Source organism: Mastigoproctus giganteus, chromosome 13, assembly GCF_048544385.1.
Source record: "Mastigoproctus giganteus isolate SK-2022 chromosome 13, ASM4854438v1, whole genome shotgun sequence".
In the NCBI taxonomy this organism is placed as follows: domain Eukaryota; kingdom Metazoa; phylum Arthropoda; class Arachnida; order Uropygi; family Thelyphonidae; genus Mastigoproctus; species Mastigoproctus giganteus.
In genome coordinates this window covers 124179443-124192936 of record NC_143587.1, presented here as the reverse complement: position 1 = coordinate 124192936, position 13494 = coordinate 124179443, and the positions used below count along the sequence as shown (strand labels likewise).

The window sequence follows — 13494 nt, the reverse complement described above, 5'->3', positions numbered from 1 at the left end:
TATGGGGAGGAACACCGCCTTGTAGTAAAGGAGTATTTGTGCGCTTGGAGAGCCCCCAGTCACTCCTGGAGATCCTGACTATTGAGGCTGAGAAGTTTCTTACTTTTATGTTGAGATTCTGAAGGTGAGGGAAGAAAGTAAGTCTATGGTCAGTGATGACCCCCTAGGACAGAGGAATAGACGATGTTACCACACACAAGAACTTATCAATGACACTGTTCTAAGTATGGACAGACAGTGCAAAGCCTGCATCGACATTATGGGTGGCCATATCTCCTATTGAGAACCACCTCTTCCCTTTGTTCCATCTTTGGTAGTGATGCATCTGTATCATGGCAGCCAGTGCTATGTTGCCATTTTTGAATATAAAGTCTATCTGTACCGTTTTGTTGTGTCGGTGTTGTTTCCTTCATCATTTCTGTACCTCCCGAGTTCCTTTGGCATGCTTTTCTCATATCTAGGCCACTTCTATGAGAAGCTACAGGTAAAAACCTGACTGGTCCTTAAGTTTTGCACACTAGTGTAGAAGAACCTAATCAGGTTATGATGGAATAGCAGGAGGAGCAGCAGTAGTCAGGTGTCTCCTCCTGCCGAAAAGGGCAATACAGAAGTGTATAAGGCATTGAAGGTTAGCATTAGCATTTGCATTAGTTGAGGCATATGATGCAAGAAAGTAAGTTTATAGAGCATCAGCCAAAAAAAAAAAAAAAATCTTCCCATTTCACCCATCTGGTCACTCCAAATGTTTGTCTAGTTCAACCTTAAATTTATTTAAGCTATCAACTTCCACAACACCAGATGGAAATCTGTTCCAGCAATCAACTACCCGCTGGCTAAAGGCAAACTTCCGCACATCTATTCTACAACTGTCTTTCTTCAATTTTAACTATGCCACCTCAGGTTCTTAATCTGAACAAGCATCTCATCAGCACTGAGCCTTCTCAAACCATTCAAGGCCTTGTACACCTCAATCAGATCATCTTGCAGGTGCCTAGTCTCCAGATGCTGCAACTTACAGAATTTAAGCCTCTCTTGATGGCCTTTGTTCCTCTCACCAATCTTGTTGTCCTTCTCTGTATATGTTCTAGCAACTGTACATGTTTCCTAAAATCAGGTCACCAGACCTGTACACAGTACTCAAGGTGTGGCCTGACCACTGCCTTATACAAAGGTATAATCACCTCCTTGTATCTGCAAGCAAAATCCTTTAGTTCCAATCAGAGAGTAAACAGGGTGGAGAGCAGGCAGGTTGTTTTGAAGGAGGAATTGCTGTTTTAGATCTAGATAATTGATGCAGTCGGGCATAAGGTAATTACAACTCTCTGTTTCACTACAGATGGATGTGTCTTCATCAACTACACTAAGTTGACTAAGATGAACTTTTATGGATCTGTTGCTGTTGGGCATGAAGATGGTCTCTAAGTTGGAAGTGAGCCAATTCAGGATACCTTTTGTGAGGAAAGCAAAATCCAGAATGAATTTTCTTGTGGTTTTGTCCTTGGACTCTGTGGGTCAGTGGGCCTGTCAGAGGTTGGAAAATTCAGACCACAGTCTCTTTTTTTGGTTGCAAGGTTGGCATTGGCAGCAGCAGAGATACCGAGGAAAGTATTTGTGTGTTCCTTTTGGAGCAGAGCAGGAGGCTGAAATAAGCAATACAGAGATCCAAAGGAAGATTGGCAGCGACCTGGTGCCGGGATGGAGGTAGTTCTGAAGTCTCTTGTGGACTGGAGAAGAAAGAGACATTGAAGTCCATTAAGTTTATTGGCATAAGTAATTCTCTCCACCCTGCAGAACCAGGGGAGCACTGTATGAAACAACTGGAAGACTGCAAAGTATAAGGCCTTAAGTTCCCTGGTCACATGATCCAGCATGGCCGTGTATCTCTTGACCTTGTCCTTGATGTAATAAAAAAGTGGCACGAAAGACCATTTACGATTGAGGAAGACTCCAAGGTATTTTATAGCTGTGTGCATTTGAGAGATTTTAACTATGCCACCTCAGTATTTTATCTGACCGCCATGTCCTCGTACACAGACAACCTTGTTCTTCTTGTCAAGGCTCCCACCCAGACCATCCTGGAGCTGCAAGCCAACTCTGCACTGAATGGGCCAAAAACTCACAAACTTACTGTTTCCTCAACTAAAATGCTGCTGATTAAAGGCATCCTCCACATCCATAGGCCACCCGTAATTTGACTTCAAGGCCTATGGATGTGGAGGATGCCTTTAATCAGCAGCATTTTAGTTGAGGAAACAGTAAGTTTGTGAGTTTTTGGCCCATTCAGTGCAGAGTTGGCTTGCAGCTCCAGGATGGTCTGGGTGGGAGACTTGACAAGAAGAACAAGGTTGTCTGTGTACGAGGACATGGCGGTCAGATCAAAGTTGTGGGAGAACCACTCATTCAACACCATGTTCCACATGGTGAAGCACAAGACGGAACCCTGGGGACAGCTTCTAGACATTGATGCAAGATGCACAAACTTGCTTCATGAATATTCCACTGATTCCACTTTAACCAGAATAAAATCAGTGAAATATTCATGAAGTTGGCTCATTAGTCAGTTACTGAAGATTCTCAGTTCTCATAAATCATTGTATCCACAAAAGAGATAGGGCCATACATCGTCTGATTTGAAATGGCACAAAGAATGTTTATTACTGGTAAGTCGCAATCATTCTTAACGATTGGAGAGGATTTTCAGTGCCTTCATTACTGAAATGGGTGGTGTTTGGTTTCCTGCTAAAGTGAAAGGTACCTTCATTACTGAAAACAAGTCATGCTGTTATACCAATCTTCTTCACCTTCTAGTAATAGTCACAGAAAAAATTGCACTGCCTACATTTGTCATTTTAGGTTTAACCAGCACTAACTGCAATTAGTAAGCCTTCAAAAGTAAATGCTTACAGTAAATAAATAAATAATGAATGTATTTAACTGATTTCCACCAAATACAAAATTCATTCCAAATTATTCATAAAAATATGAAACATATTCATTATGTTCATTGTTTTGCAGAGCCAAGGGTTGGAAAGTGAAGTGAGAAGGGGAACAGCCCAAAGTACAATGTTTATTATTTATTAATAATAAAAATTGTTTAAATTCTAATGAGTTGTAGGACTTCTTTATTGATAAATAGCTCAAAATTAGTGAAAAGTATTCTAATTTGAATCACTCACACATAACCAGTCGTTAAAATAATGATTAATTGTCCATTTCCTTTGAATGAGATCAACAATATAATCAAAAAGTATCACTGGTACCACTAGAAAATCAAAATAAAGAATATCAGCATAACAGAGACAAACTGTTTTATTAAGCAGAAAATAACATATTTACTAGATTTACTCCCTTTTAAAGAACTTACCAGTTAAAGAAGTCCACGAAACACTTTTTACTTTTTCTAGCCACTGTTCACAACTGTTCAATGAATTTTCACTAGTCACATCATATATTAAACAAATAAGGGATGGATGCTGCCACTAGTTAAAGATAGGAAATTGTTATCCTTCATGAAGACTCAAGTTATCTTTGTTATTCAATTCCTTTAAATTACAAAAAAATACACAAACTCAAACTATTATATATATAGGGTGGAGCATAAGACACTTTCTTTTTGATTTATGAGAAACAATTCAGCTCTAATATAAAATATAAAAATGATAGTAAGATAAAATATTTATTAGAATTCTATAAAAATTTCAGGTCAATAAGCTTAACAATCAAATAGTTACCACTATCTTCAGTATACGCTCACTGGCCAAAAAATTACAAACCTCGTTCAATATCTAGTAGGGTCACCTTTTGCCTGATTTACAGTCCATACATCTCAAGGCATGGATTCCACTAGGTGTCTGAGGGAATCTAGCTCCAGATTTAACCAATTTTCCATAAAATATTTGTCAATTGCTATATTGCGATTGGTAGAGAACTGTGAAGCTGAACTGCACTTTCCAACATATCTCAGACTTCTCAATTGGATTCAGATCTACAGAATTATGTGGTCATGGTAGATGTTGAAAACATTGGGAATGTTTCTTTACCCAATCAGATACAATTTTTGCATGTTATCATCTTCAAAGAATTCATTGCAATATGGATAAAATGGAAAACACCGCAAGGTAAAGCTGGTTCAAAATGCAGAAAGAAATCCACTGGAGGTAACGTGACCTTCTAACAGTATGAGCAAACTCAATCCATGTCCTACATCATGATACCACCTCCAGTCACTTGAATGGTGGACATGAGAGTCCAAAAGCATGGCTTCGTGAGGTTCACACCATATTTTCATCCTACCATTGGAGCAACAAAAAAGAGTGTAAATTGAGGCTTGTCCGATCACATGACCCTTTTCCACTGTTCCACAGTCTAGTGGTGGTAGCACCACTCCAGTCAAATCATTCTATTTTTTATAGGAAGAAGGGGCTTTTGTATAGGCACACAACTACTAAATCCCAGTTTCTTCAATTCCCACTGTGCAGTTAGGTTGGAAATGGTCTTTCTCTGCTTAAATTGAATATTTTAGCCATTTCCTGCACACTGAACCTTTTATTTTGACACACAATTCACTTTAAATTCCTGCAGTCTTGTTATTGTAGTACCAAGTTTCTGCCACATTTCTTCCATTTAGAGCTGCACTATCCTTTCACTTCTACTCACTACACTTCTGAGATGGTTGCTTTCGATACCAGTGACTTCCTTTGTTTTTTCAAGTTGGCTCCTGCTAAACATGCTCCAACAATAACACTTTTCTGATATAGTAATAGTAATCATGGCATGTGATGCAAGAAAGCAAGCGTATGAGCTTATGTAGCATCAGCCAAAAAAATAAAAAAAAATTTTCACAACCATTCCCTATAAATGTTTGTCCAGTTCCTTCTTAAATCTATTTAACCTATCAACTTCCACGACAGATGGAAGTTTGTTCCAGCAATTAACCGACTGCCAGCTAAAGGCAAATTTTTGCACATCTATTCTACAGCTGTCTTTCCTCAATTTGATTTTATGCCGTCTTAGGGTCATAATCTGAACAAGTGGAAGAATCCCATCAAAATTCAGTGTGCTCAAGCCATTCAAGGCCTTATACACCTCAATCAGATCACCTTGTAGGTGCCTGGTCTCCAAACACTGAAATTTGCAGAACTTAAGCCTCTCACCTTGTTGCCCTTCTCTGTACATGCTCAAGCAAATCTACATCCTTCCTAAAATGAGGCCTCCAGACCTGTACGCAGTACAGGTCTGGAGGCCTCATTTTAGGAAGGATGACCTGACCATTGCCTTATACAGAGGGACAATCACTTCCTTTTCCCTGCTAGCAAAATTCCTGTATATCAATGACAAAACCCCACGACCTGCTCTTTCAGCCTGTCTGCATTGTTCAGAAAACTTCATATCTGACTGAACAATTACTCTTAGGTCTTTTTCATTTTCTACCACCCTAAGTGTGGTAACCACACAGTTGTACATTCCTCTGGGGTTACTTCTACCCATATGCAGTACTTTGCATTTGTCAATGTTAAACTTCAGTTGCCACTTCTCAGCCCATCTTCCCAAATTTTCTAGATCCTGTTGCAGTAGCACACTGCCATTACTGTCATTAACAACCCTGCCAACCTTTGTATCATCTGCAAACTTTGACACTAAGCCTGATATACCTTCATCAATATCATTGATAAATATACAAAACAACAGTGGACCCAACACCAAACCCTGTGGGACTCAACTAAAAGCAGTGCCCAATGATTACCACCCTTTGTCTTCTCCCACTCAACCATCCTTTTATTCAATATAGCAACTTACCCTTAATACCATTCTGCTCCAATTTGTACAGTAGTTTTCCATGTGTAGCAGTGTCAAAAGCTTTCCTGAAATCCAAGTATATGATATCAAAATTATTTTTTGCATCCAGTTCCTTTGTAACAACATCATAATATCCAATCAACTTGGTCAGACAAGACTTTCCCTTAACAAACCCATGCTGTGTCTGAATTATTGCTGCAGTCTTGTATAGTTGATCCTGCAATGCATCTTTAACCAGTGACTCCATTATTTTACCCGGAACAGAAGTTAAACTAACTGGTCTGTAATTACTCGTGTCACCCTTCGATCCCCCGTTTGTGAATTGGGGATACATTTGCACATCTCCAGTCCGTGGGGACCTCCCCTGAGTCCAAGGATGCTCTCATAATTATTGCTAAGGGTTTGCTTAGTTCCTTTGCCACCTCCTTTAATATAACTGGATAGATCCCACTACCCCAGTTGCCTTTCTTACGTTTAACTTCAATTTCTCCTCCACTTTGCTCTCAGTTATTACAAAATCATTAAGCACCCTGCTACAATTTGATAACCTTCTGGCATTTTCAATCCTTAATAACTCCTCATGTGCGAATGTAGATGCAAAATACTCATTCAGTTTGTTTACTATCTGAGCAGGAGCATCAACTGTCAAACCATCGATATCAAGTGGATCAATCTGATTCATCCTCTTCCTTTTAGAGTTTATATAAGTAAAGAAATCCTTGCTGTTTTTCTTAGCATCCTTTGCCAAAGATTTCTTGTAATTTGTCTTCGCCTGCCTAACCTCCTTTGTGACTTGATTACAGACTAGCTTATATCTGCCATAGGATTCTGTGTCGCCTGATAATTTATATGCATCCCATGCATTTTTCTTCTCTGCCACTTGATATTGGAAAGATCACTTGTCTTCCCCATGACTATATGGACTATGAAGCTACAGGAAAGCTTACAATATTTATCTGATAGCAAGGAACTTGTGATCAATCATACCCTGTGGCAACTTACATTTGCATATTATGCATTTAATAACTGTTGAAGCCAACTGCAAAAGATTTCTAATTTTTTGGACAGTAAGTGTATAGCAGTTGTATTGCCACATTTTGATAAAATTTTTTGGTATGACTGAATTAATTCTTTAAAACTCAATAATTATTGTTTTTAATATGTTTACAGGCTTAGATTTATAATAATACATTTCAACTTTTGGTCAGCCCACAGAAAAAAAATCTGTTGGGATTAAATCTGGTAACCTAAATAATCATTCTCCAGATGTTTTCGTTCTATACACTTTACGACTGATCGACTTACGACTGCTACTGCATCTCGCACCGCGTTTCAATCTGAACTGAGCATACATACATAGAAGATTGTTGCTAGGAAGAATGCTATACGCACGTCAACCCCCTCTCTTAGTGCAGTGCTCTCAGATTTTTCTACCACAATCACATGCCCTATCCGTGTGGTCCCCGAAGCCTAATGGGAACGGTTGTGCGTGTAACGTCAGCCCACTGCCCAGTAACGTGTTTGGCCCGAATAAGCTAGTCTTAATGCATTTAGTCAGCTTTGCCATCACAGTCGAACAAAACATCTTACTGATGTATGCATGTCGTGATTCATGCGTCCCGATCTCTGCTTGCGTACATATTACATTCACTATTTTTGGTTCAATTATATTTGTGTTACAATTAGCATTTTTTTAAAACTCTTAAAAATGTCAACCAAGAGAAAAGTGCCTTTGTCTACTCCTAGATCTGTCAAGAAAGAAAGAAAAGCCATTGATTTAGACACAAAATTGAAAGTGATCAAGCGGCATGAAGAAGGAAAGAAGGTGAACATGATCGCACGTGATTTTAAGTTATCTCATTCTACAGTGTCGACGATTTTGAAAGACAAAGAAAGGATTCATGAAGTTGTTAAAGGATCGGCACCCATGCGAGCAACAGTGATAACGAAACAACGTACAGGGCCCATCCATGAAATGGAAAAATTGTTTCTTTGGATGGAAGATCAGATACAGAAGTGAACACCCTTAAGCCTTCTTACAGTGAAGTCGAAGGCTAGAAGTCTCTTTCAGACGCTGAAGAAATGTGATGGAAAAGATTACACTCAGACATTTATAGCAAGTACAGAATGGTTCAAAAGATTCAAAAGAAGATTCAACCTTCACAGGGTTCGAGTCACTGGAGAATCAGCAAGTGCGAATGTGGAAGGAGCTCAAGAGTTTGTTAAAAGTCTGGATGAAATAATTACGGAAGGAGGGTATCAACCAGATCAGCTTTTCAATGTGGATGAGACTGGATTGTTGTGGAAAAGGATGCCAAAACACACTTACATTCACCAAGAAGCCAAAAGCATGCCTGGTTTTAAGGCACTTAAAGATAGGCTGACTTTGCTCCTTGGTGGGAACATCGCAGGTTTTAAACTGAAGCCTTTTTTAATTTATCATTCTGAAAATCCCCGTGTGTTCAAGAATGTAAACAAGCACACGCTGCCTGTATACTTCCGTTCAAACCGAAAAGCCTGGATGACTCAAATATTGTTTAAAGACTGGTTTCTAAATTGTTTTGTACCTCAAGTTCGTGAATATTGCTTCGAGAAAGAAATTCCTTTCAAAATTTGTATTAATCTTAGATAATGCACCTGGCCATCCACCTCACCTAGACCACCTCCATCCAGATGTAAAAGTTGTTTATTTGCCACCAAATACAACTCCACTCATTCAGCCTGTGGACCAAGGGATGATTGCCACATTTAAGGCGCACTATCTTCGAACCACTTTCGCCCAAGCTATAGCCGCAATAGACGCCGACCCAGAACTATCTTTGCAAGAGTTTTGGAAACAGTACAATATTAGCATTAGCATTAGTAGAGGCATATGATGCAAGAAAGCAAGCTTATTCAGCATCAGCCAAAAAAAAAAAAAAAAAAAACCCTCTCCCATTTCACCCCTCCGTTCGTTCGAAATACCTGTCCAGTTGAGCTTTAAATTTGTTTAGGCTATCAACTTCAACAACAAGTGATGGAAGTCGGTTCCACCAACCAACCACCCGCTGGCCAAAGGCAAATTTCCGCACATCTATCCGACATCCGTCCTTCCTCAATTTGAATTTATGCCCTCTGAGGTGATTATTCTGAGAAAGATGAAGAATCCCATTGGCATTGAGCATGCTCAAACCATTCAAAGCCTTATACACCTCTATCAGATCACCTCGCCGGTGCCTAGTCTCCAGACTCTGTAATTTGCAAAACTTAAGCCTTTCTTCGTAAGAGCAACCCTTTGTTCCATTTACTAATCTTGTTGCCCTTCTCTGTACCCGTTCCAGCAGCTCTACATCCTTCTTGAAATGAGGCCTCCAGACCTGTATACAGTACTCAAGATGTGGCCTAACCAATGCCTTATACAAGGGAATAATCACCTCCTTATCCCTGCTAGAAAAATTCCTGTATATCATTGACAAGACACCATGAGCTACTCTTGCAGCTCGTCTGCACTGCTCAGAGAACTTCATATCTGCCTGCACAATTACCCCCAGGTCCTTTTCATTCTCCACCACTGTCAGTGTAGTACCGCAGAGTTGATACATTGCTCTGGGGTTACTGTTACCCATATGTAGTACTTTACATTTGTCAATGTTAAACTTCATTTGCCACCTCTCAGCCCATCTGTTCAACCTTTCCAGATCCTGTTGCAGCAGCATAGCGTCAGTAGTGTCCTTAACGACCCTGCCAACCTTTGTATCATCTGCAAACTTAGACATTAAACTTGATATCCCATCATCAATATCATTCATAAACACCGAAAACAACAATGGACCCAACACTGAACCTTGAGGAACTCCACTAATAACATTAGTCCACGTTGAGCAGTGTCCATTGATTACCACTCTCTGTCTTCTGCCACTCAACCATCCCCTTATCCATAGCAGCAATTTGCCTCCAATGCCACACTGCTCCAATTTGTGCAGCAGTCTTCCATGTGCAACAGTATCAAAAGCCTTTCTAAGATCCAAATATATAATATCAAAGTTATTCCCTGCATCCAGTTCTTTTGTGACTACATCATAGTATCCAATCAAATTGTTCAGGCAAGACCTGCCCTTAACAAAACCATGCTGCGTCTGAGCTATAACTGAATTCTTGTCTAGATGATCCTGCAGTGCTTCTTTAACCAGTGCCTCCATTAATTTACCTGGAACAGAAGTTAAACTAACAGGTCTATAATTACTTGTGTCAGCCTTTGATCCTCCTTTGTGAATTGGGGTTACATTTGCACATCTCCAGTCTATGGGTACCTCCCCTGAGTCCAAAGAAGCTCTCATAATTATGGCTAGGGGTTTGCATACTTCCTTTGCTGCCTCCTTTAATATAACTGGATAGATCCCATCCACCCCAGGTGCCTTTTTTATGTTTATCCTCAACAATCTCTCCTCCACTTTCCTCTCAGTTATTACAAAATCATCCAGCTCACTGCCAATGTTTACTTTACCTACATCATTCTCCTTCCTGAATAACTCCTCATGCGTGAATGTAGATGCAAAATACTCGTTTAGATTGTTAGCCACCTGAGCAGGATCCTCAACTGTTGAACCATCAATATCCAGTGGACCAATCTGATTCATCCCTTTCCTTCTCGAGTTCAAGTATGTAAAGAACTCCTTTCTGTTTTTCTTTGCATCCTTTGCCAAGGATTTTTCGTAGTCTGCCTTTGCCTGCCTAATCTCCTTTGTGACTTGGTTACAGATCAACTTATATCTATCATAGGCTTCCATGTCACCCATTAATTTGTATGTATCCCATGCATTTTTCTTCTCTGCCACATGTCTCATTAGTCCATCTGACAACCATTTAGGCCTAAACCTTGAACAATATTTCTTAGTTGGTATGTAAAGCCTGGTAGCCACCAAGATTAGTTCCTTGAATGCTTCCCATTTTGAGTTTGCTGTTGGTAACATCATCAGTTGGTCCCACTGTATAGAATTTAAATACTGTCTCAGACCATCATAGTCGCCTTTACGAAAACAAAAACCCTTCCCTTTACCTCTGATGGTAGTTACCTCCTTGAGTAAATCCCACTTCAACACACTGTGATCACTGCCACCTAGTGGTTCATTTATCTGCAGGTTCTTAATGCATGAAGAATCACTACTGATAATCAGATCAAGAGTATTGCTCCCTCTTGTTGCCTCACGAACATGCTGATGTAGAAAACAATCATCCAATAAATCCACAAAAGCCTTGCTAGTGTGCGAGTGACCAACCCACAAATTCCAGTCAATATCTGGGAAATTAAAATCCCTCATTATAAGATTCTCTGATTTACTGGCCTACTCTATTTCCGTGTTCAGTTTCTTATTATATTCATCAGAGTCATTAGGCCTATAGCACACTCCTACTCTCAATTTTGATCTCCCAATGCCTATGTTACTCCATACTGACTCGACACTGCACTGTCCAGTGATGTTGACTGACTTCACTTCCTTGGATTTTATGTGTTTCTTAAATAATAGCATAACCCCTCCTCCCTTCCTATCCTGTCTATACTTTCTGTACACATTGTACTCCCCAAATTCCAGTTCTGCATTCCTTATATCTGTGTGACACCACGTCTCTGATATCCCAACAATATCTGCCTTTGATGTTTTGAGAAATACCTCAAACTCATCAAATTTATTTTCCAAACTCCTAGTATTGGTGTACACACAAGTATACATGCACCTGTTCCTATTCTTAGCTACCCTAACACAACCCATGTGTTTATTTGTACTGCAATGACTCCCAGTAGTCACTGAAATATCCTGCATCTTGTTTTCCAGGCTTCTGCTCATTTCAATAGAAGCAGTGCAAGAATCAGTTCCACCTCTGCCAGTGGCTACTGTTAATCTATTAGTCCTTGTATCCCCCCCCCAACTAGCAGTTTTCCGACCCACCTAACACTGCCTCGACAGCATCAGCAAAAATTCTTGCACCCTTTCTATTTAAGTGTATCCCATCCCTGTGGAAGCAATCTCTCCTGTTAACAAGTACAGTCCAGGCTGAAAAAAATTCTACCCCTTGAGCCTTGCACAATCCCTCCAGGGCCGAATTGATCGACAAGGCTCTCATCATATACTCCCTCCTATCGTGTCTGGGCAGAAATGCAGACACTTTCAAGTTCAACCCTAATTCACGGCTTTTTTTCAACAGTGACCTGTACTTGCTAAGTAATTCCGCCGGTCTCCTACTCTTAATATCATTAGTGCCAACGTGTACAACTATATCACCTTTTGTGCCCTTAAAAGATGATATCCGCTCTACAACGTCATCAACCTTTTGCCCCTGGCAGACATACCCTGGTCCTATTCCACCTATCTTTTTTACAAAGCATGTTCCCCGTTTCCCTGACAATAGAGTCACCAACAACTACTATATTTATAAATGCATCAAAAATATTGCGACAGCGTGCGAGGCTGTGACAAAGAAATGCATGAATGGAATCTGGAAAAACTGTGTCCAGCGTTTTGTTAATACAATTGATGAATTTGATAGAAAACATGAACTTGAAATGGTTATGGAAAATACTGTAACACTGGCAAATGGACTTTCTTTAGAGACTGAAGTGGAAGATGTTGAGGAGCTGCTAGAGCAAGAATCTGGAGAACTTACGAATGAAGAACTTATTGCTTTGGAAGAAGAAAGAATGGCTGAAGAAGAAAGCATAGAAGAAGAGAAAAATGAAGATGAGGAAGAACCAGAAAGAAAATTCACCAGTAGAGGGTTATCTGAAGGTTTTTCTCTACTAAATAAACTTCCTGCACATTTTGAGGAAATGGACCCAAACATCGAATGATTTGCAGGGATTGAACGAATGGTAGAAGATGCTTTTCGGCCATACCGTGGAATTTACGAGCAGAAAAGGAAACAAACAATTCAGACAAAAATCAACATGTTTATGAGAAAAACAACTCCCACTACATCAAGTGGTGGCAGTGATGACCTGTAGCCAAACACGAGTGGTCAGTAAAATATTTCTTATCTATTTTCTACATATGTTTTGTTTAATTCTTTACAATAAAATATTTTTCAGGTTTTATACAGTATTTGATATCTATTCATAATATTTTTTATTTTTGTAAATAGTACACCAATTGTGTTGTACACAGTGTCTGATTTACATAAACTGGTCCGATTTACGTCCAGATAGCTTTACGACTGGTCGGTTGGAACCTAACATGGTTGTAAGTCGACGATTACCTGTATATTTTCCCTGAAGTTGTGGATAAAATTAATTAACACGTTTAGATATGAATCTGCGATAGCTATACCATCAAAGAAAAAGGTCCAAACACCCTTTACAACTGCCAACTTTTGACTTGCTAAATAGTAGAGGAAGACGAGGAGACAATTATTGTAAGCAGGAGATTTGTAGACAAAAAAATTTTTTTTGCAAAAAAAAGCATGAGGAAAAAATTTTTCAGAAAAGAAGGAAGGTTTTAAAAGTCCACATTGCACAAAAAATTAAATTTTATTAACAAAATACACATACAGACATAGGATTTAATGAATTAGAAGAAGGTTGCTATGCACTTGCTCATATTATGGGAGTGAGTTAATTTAACAACACTAATATACCATATGAAAGACAAGCTGTTTTACTGAAAATGTTACTATTACATCAGAAACATCTCAACTAGAAACACTTAAAGAATTTGGTGATGTTTTGAG

The 13494-nt window shown here is 39.4% G+C and overlaps 1 protein-coding gene across 3 annotated transcripts in view; it reads right to left on the bottom strand.

Moving 5' to 3' along the window:
* The window catches only part of LOC150076414 (intraflagellar transport protein 27 homolog), a 107038-nt gene that overhangs the window by 27877 nt on the left and 65667 nt on the right, over positions 1 to 13494 (bottom strand). For all 3 annotated transcript variants that reach the window (XM_090387680.1, XM_090387678.1, XM_090387679.1), the window contains one exon: positions 3365 to 3479. In XM_090387680.1, the coding sequence (XP_090243806.1) occupies positions 3365 to 3479 (115 nt within the window). The remainder of the gene's footprint in view (positions 1 to 3364; positions 3480 to 13494) is intronic.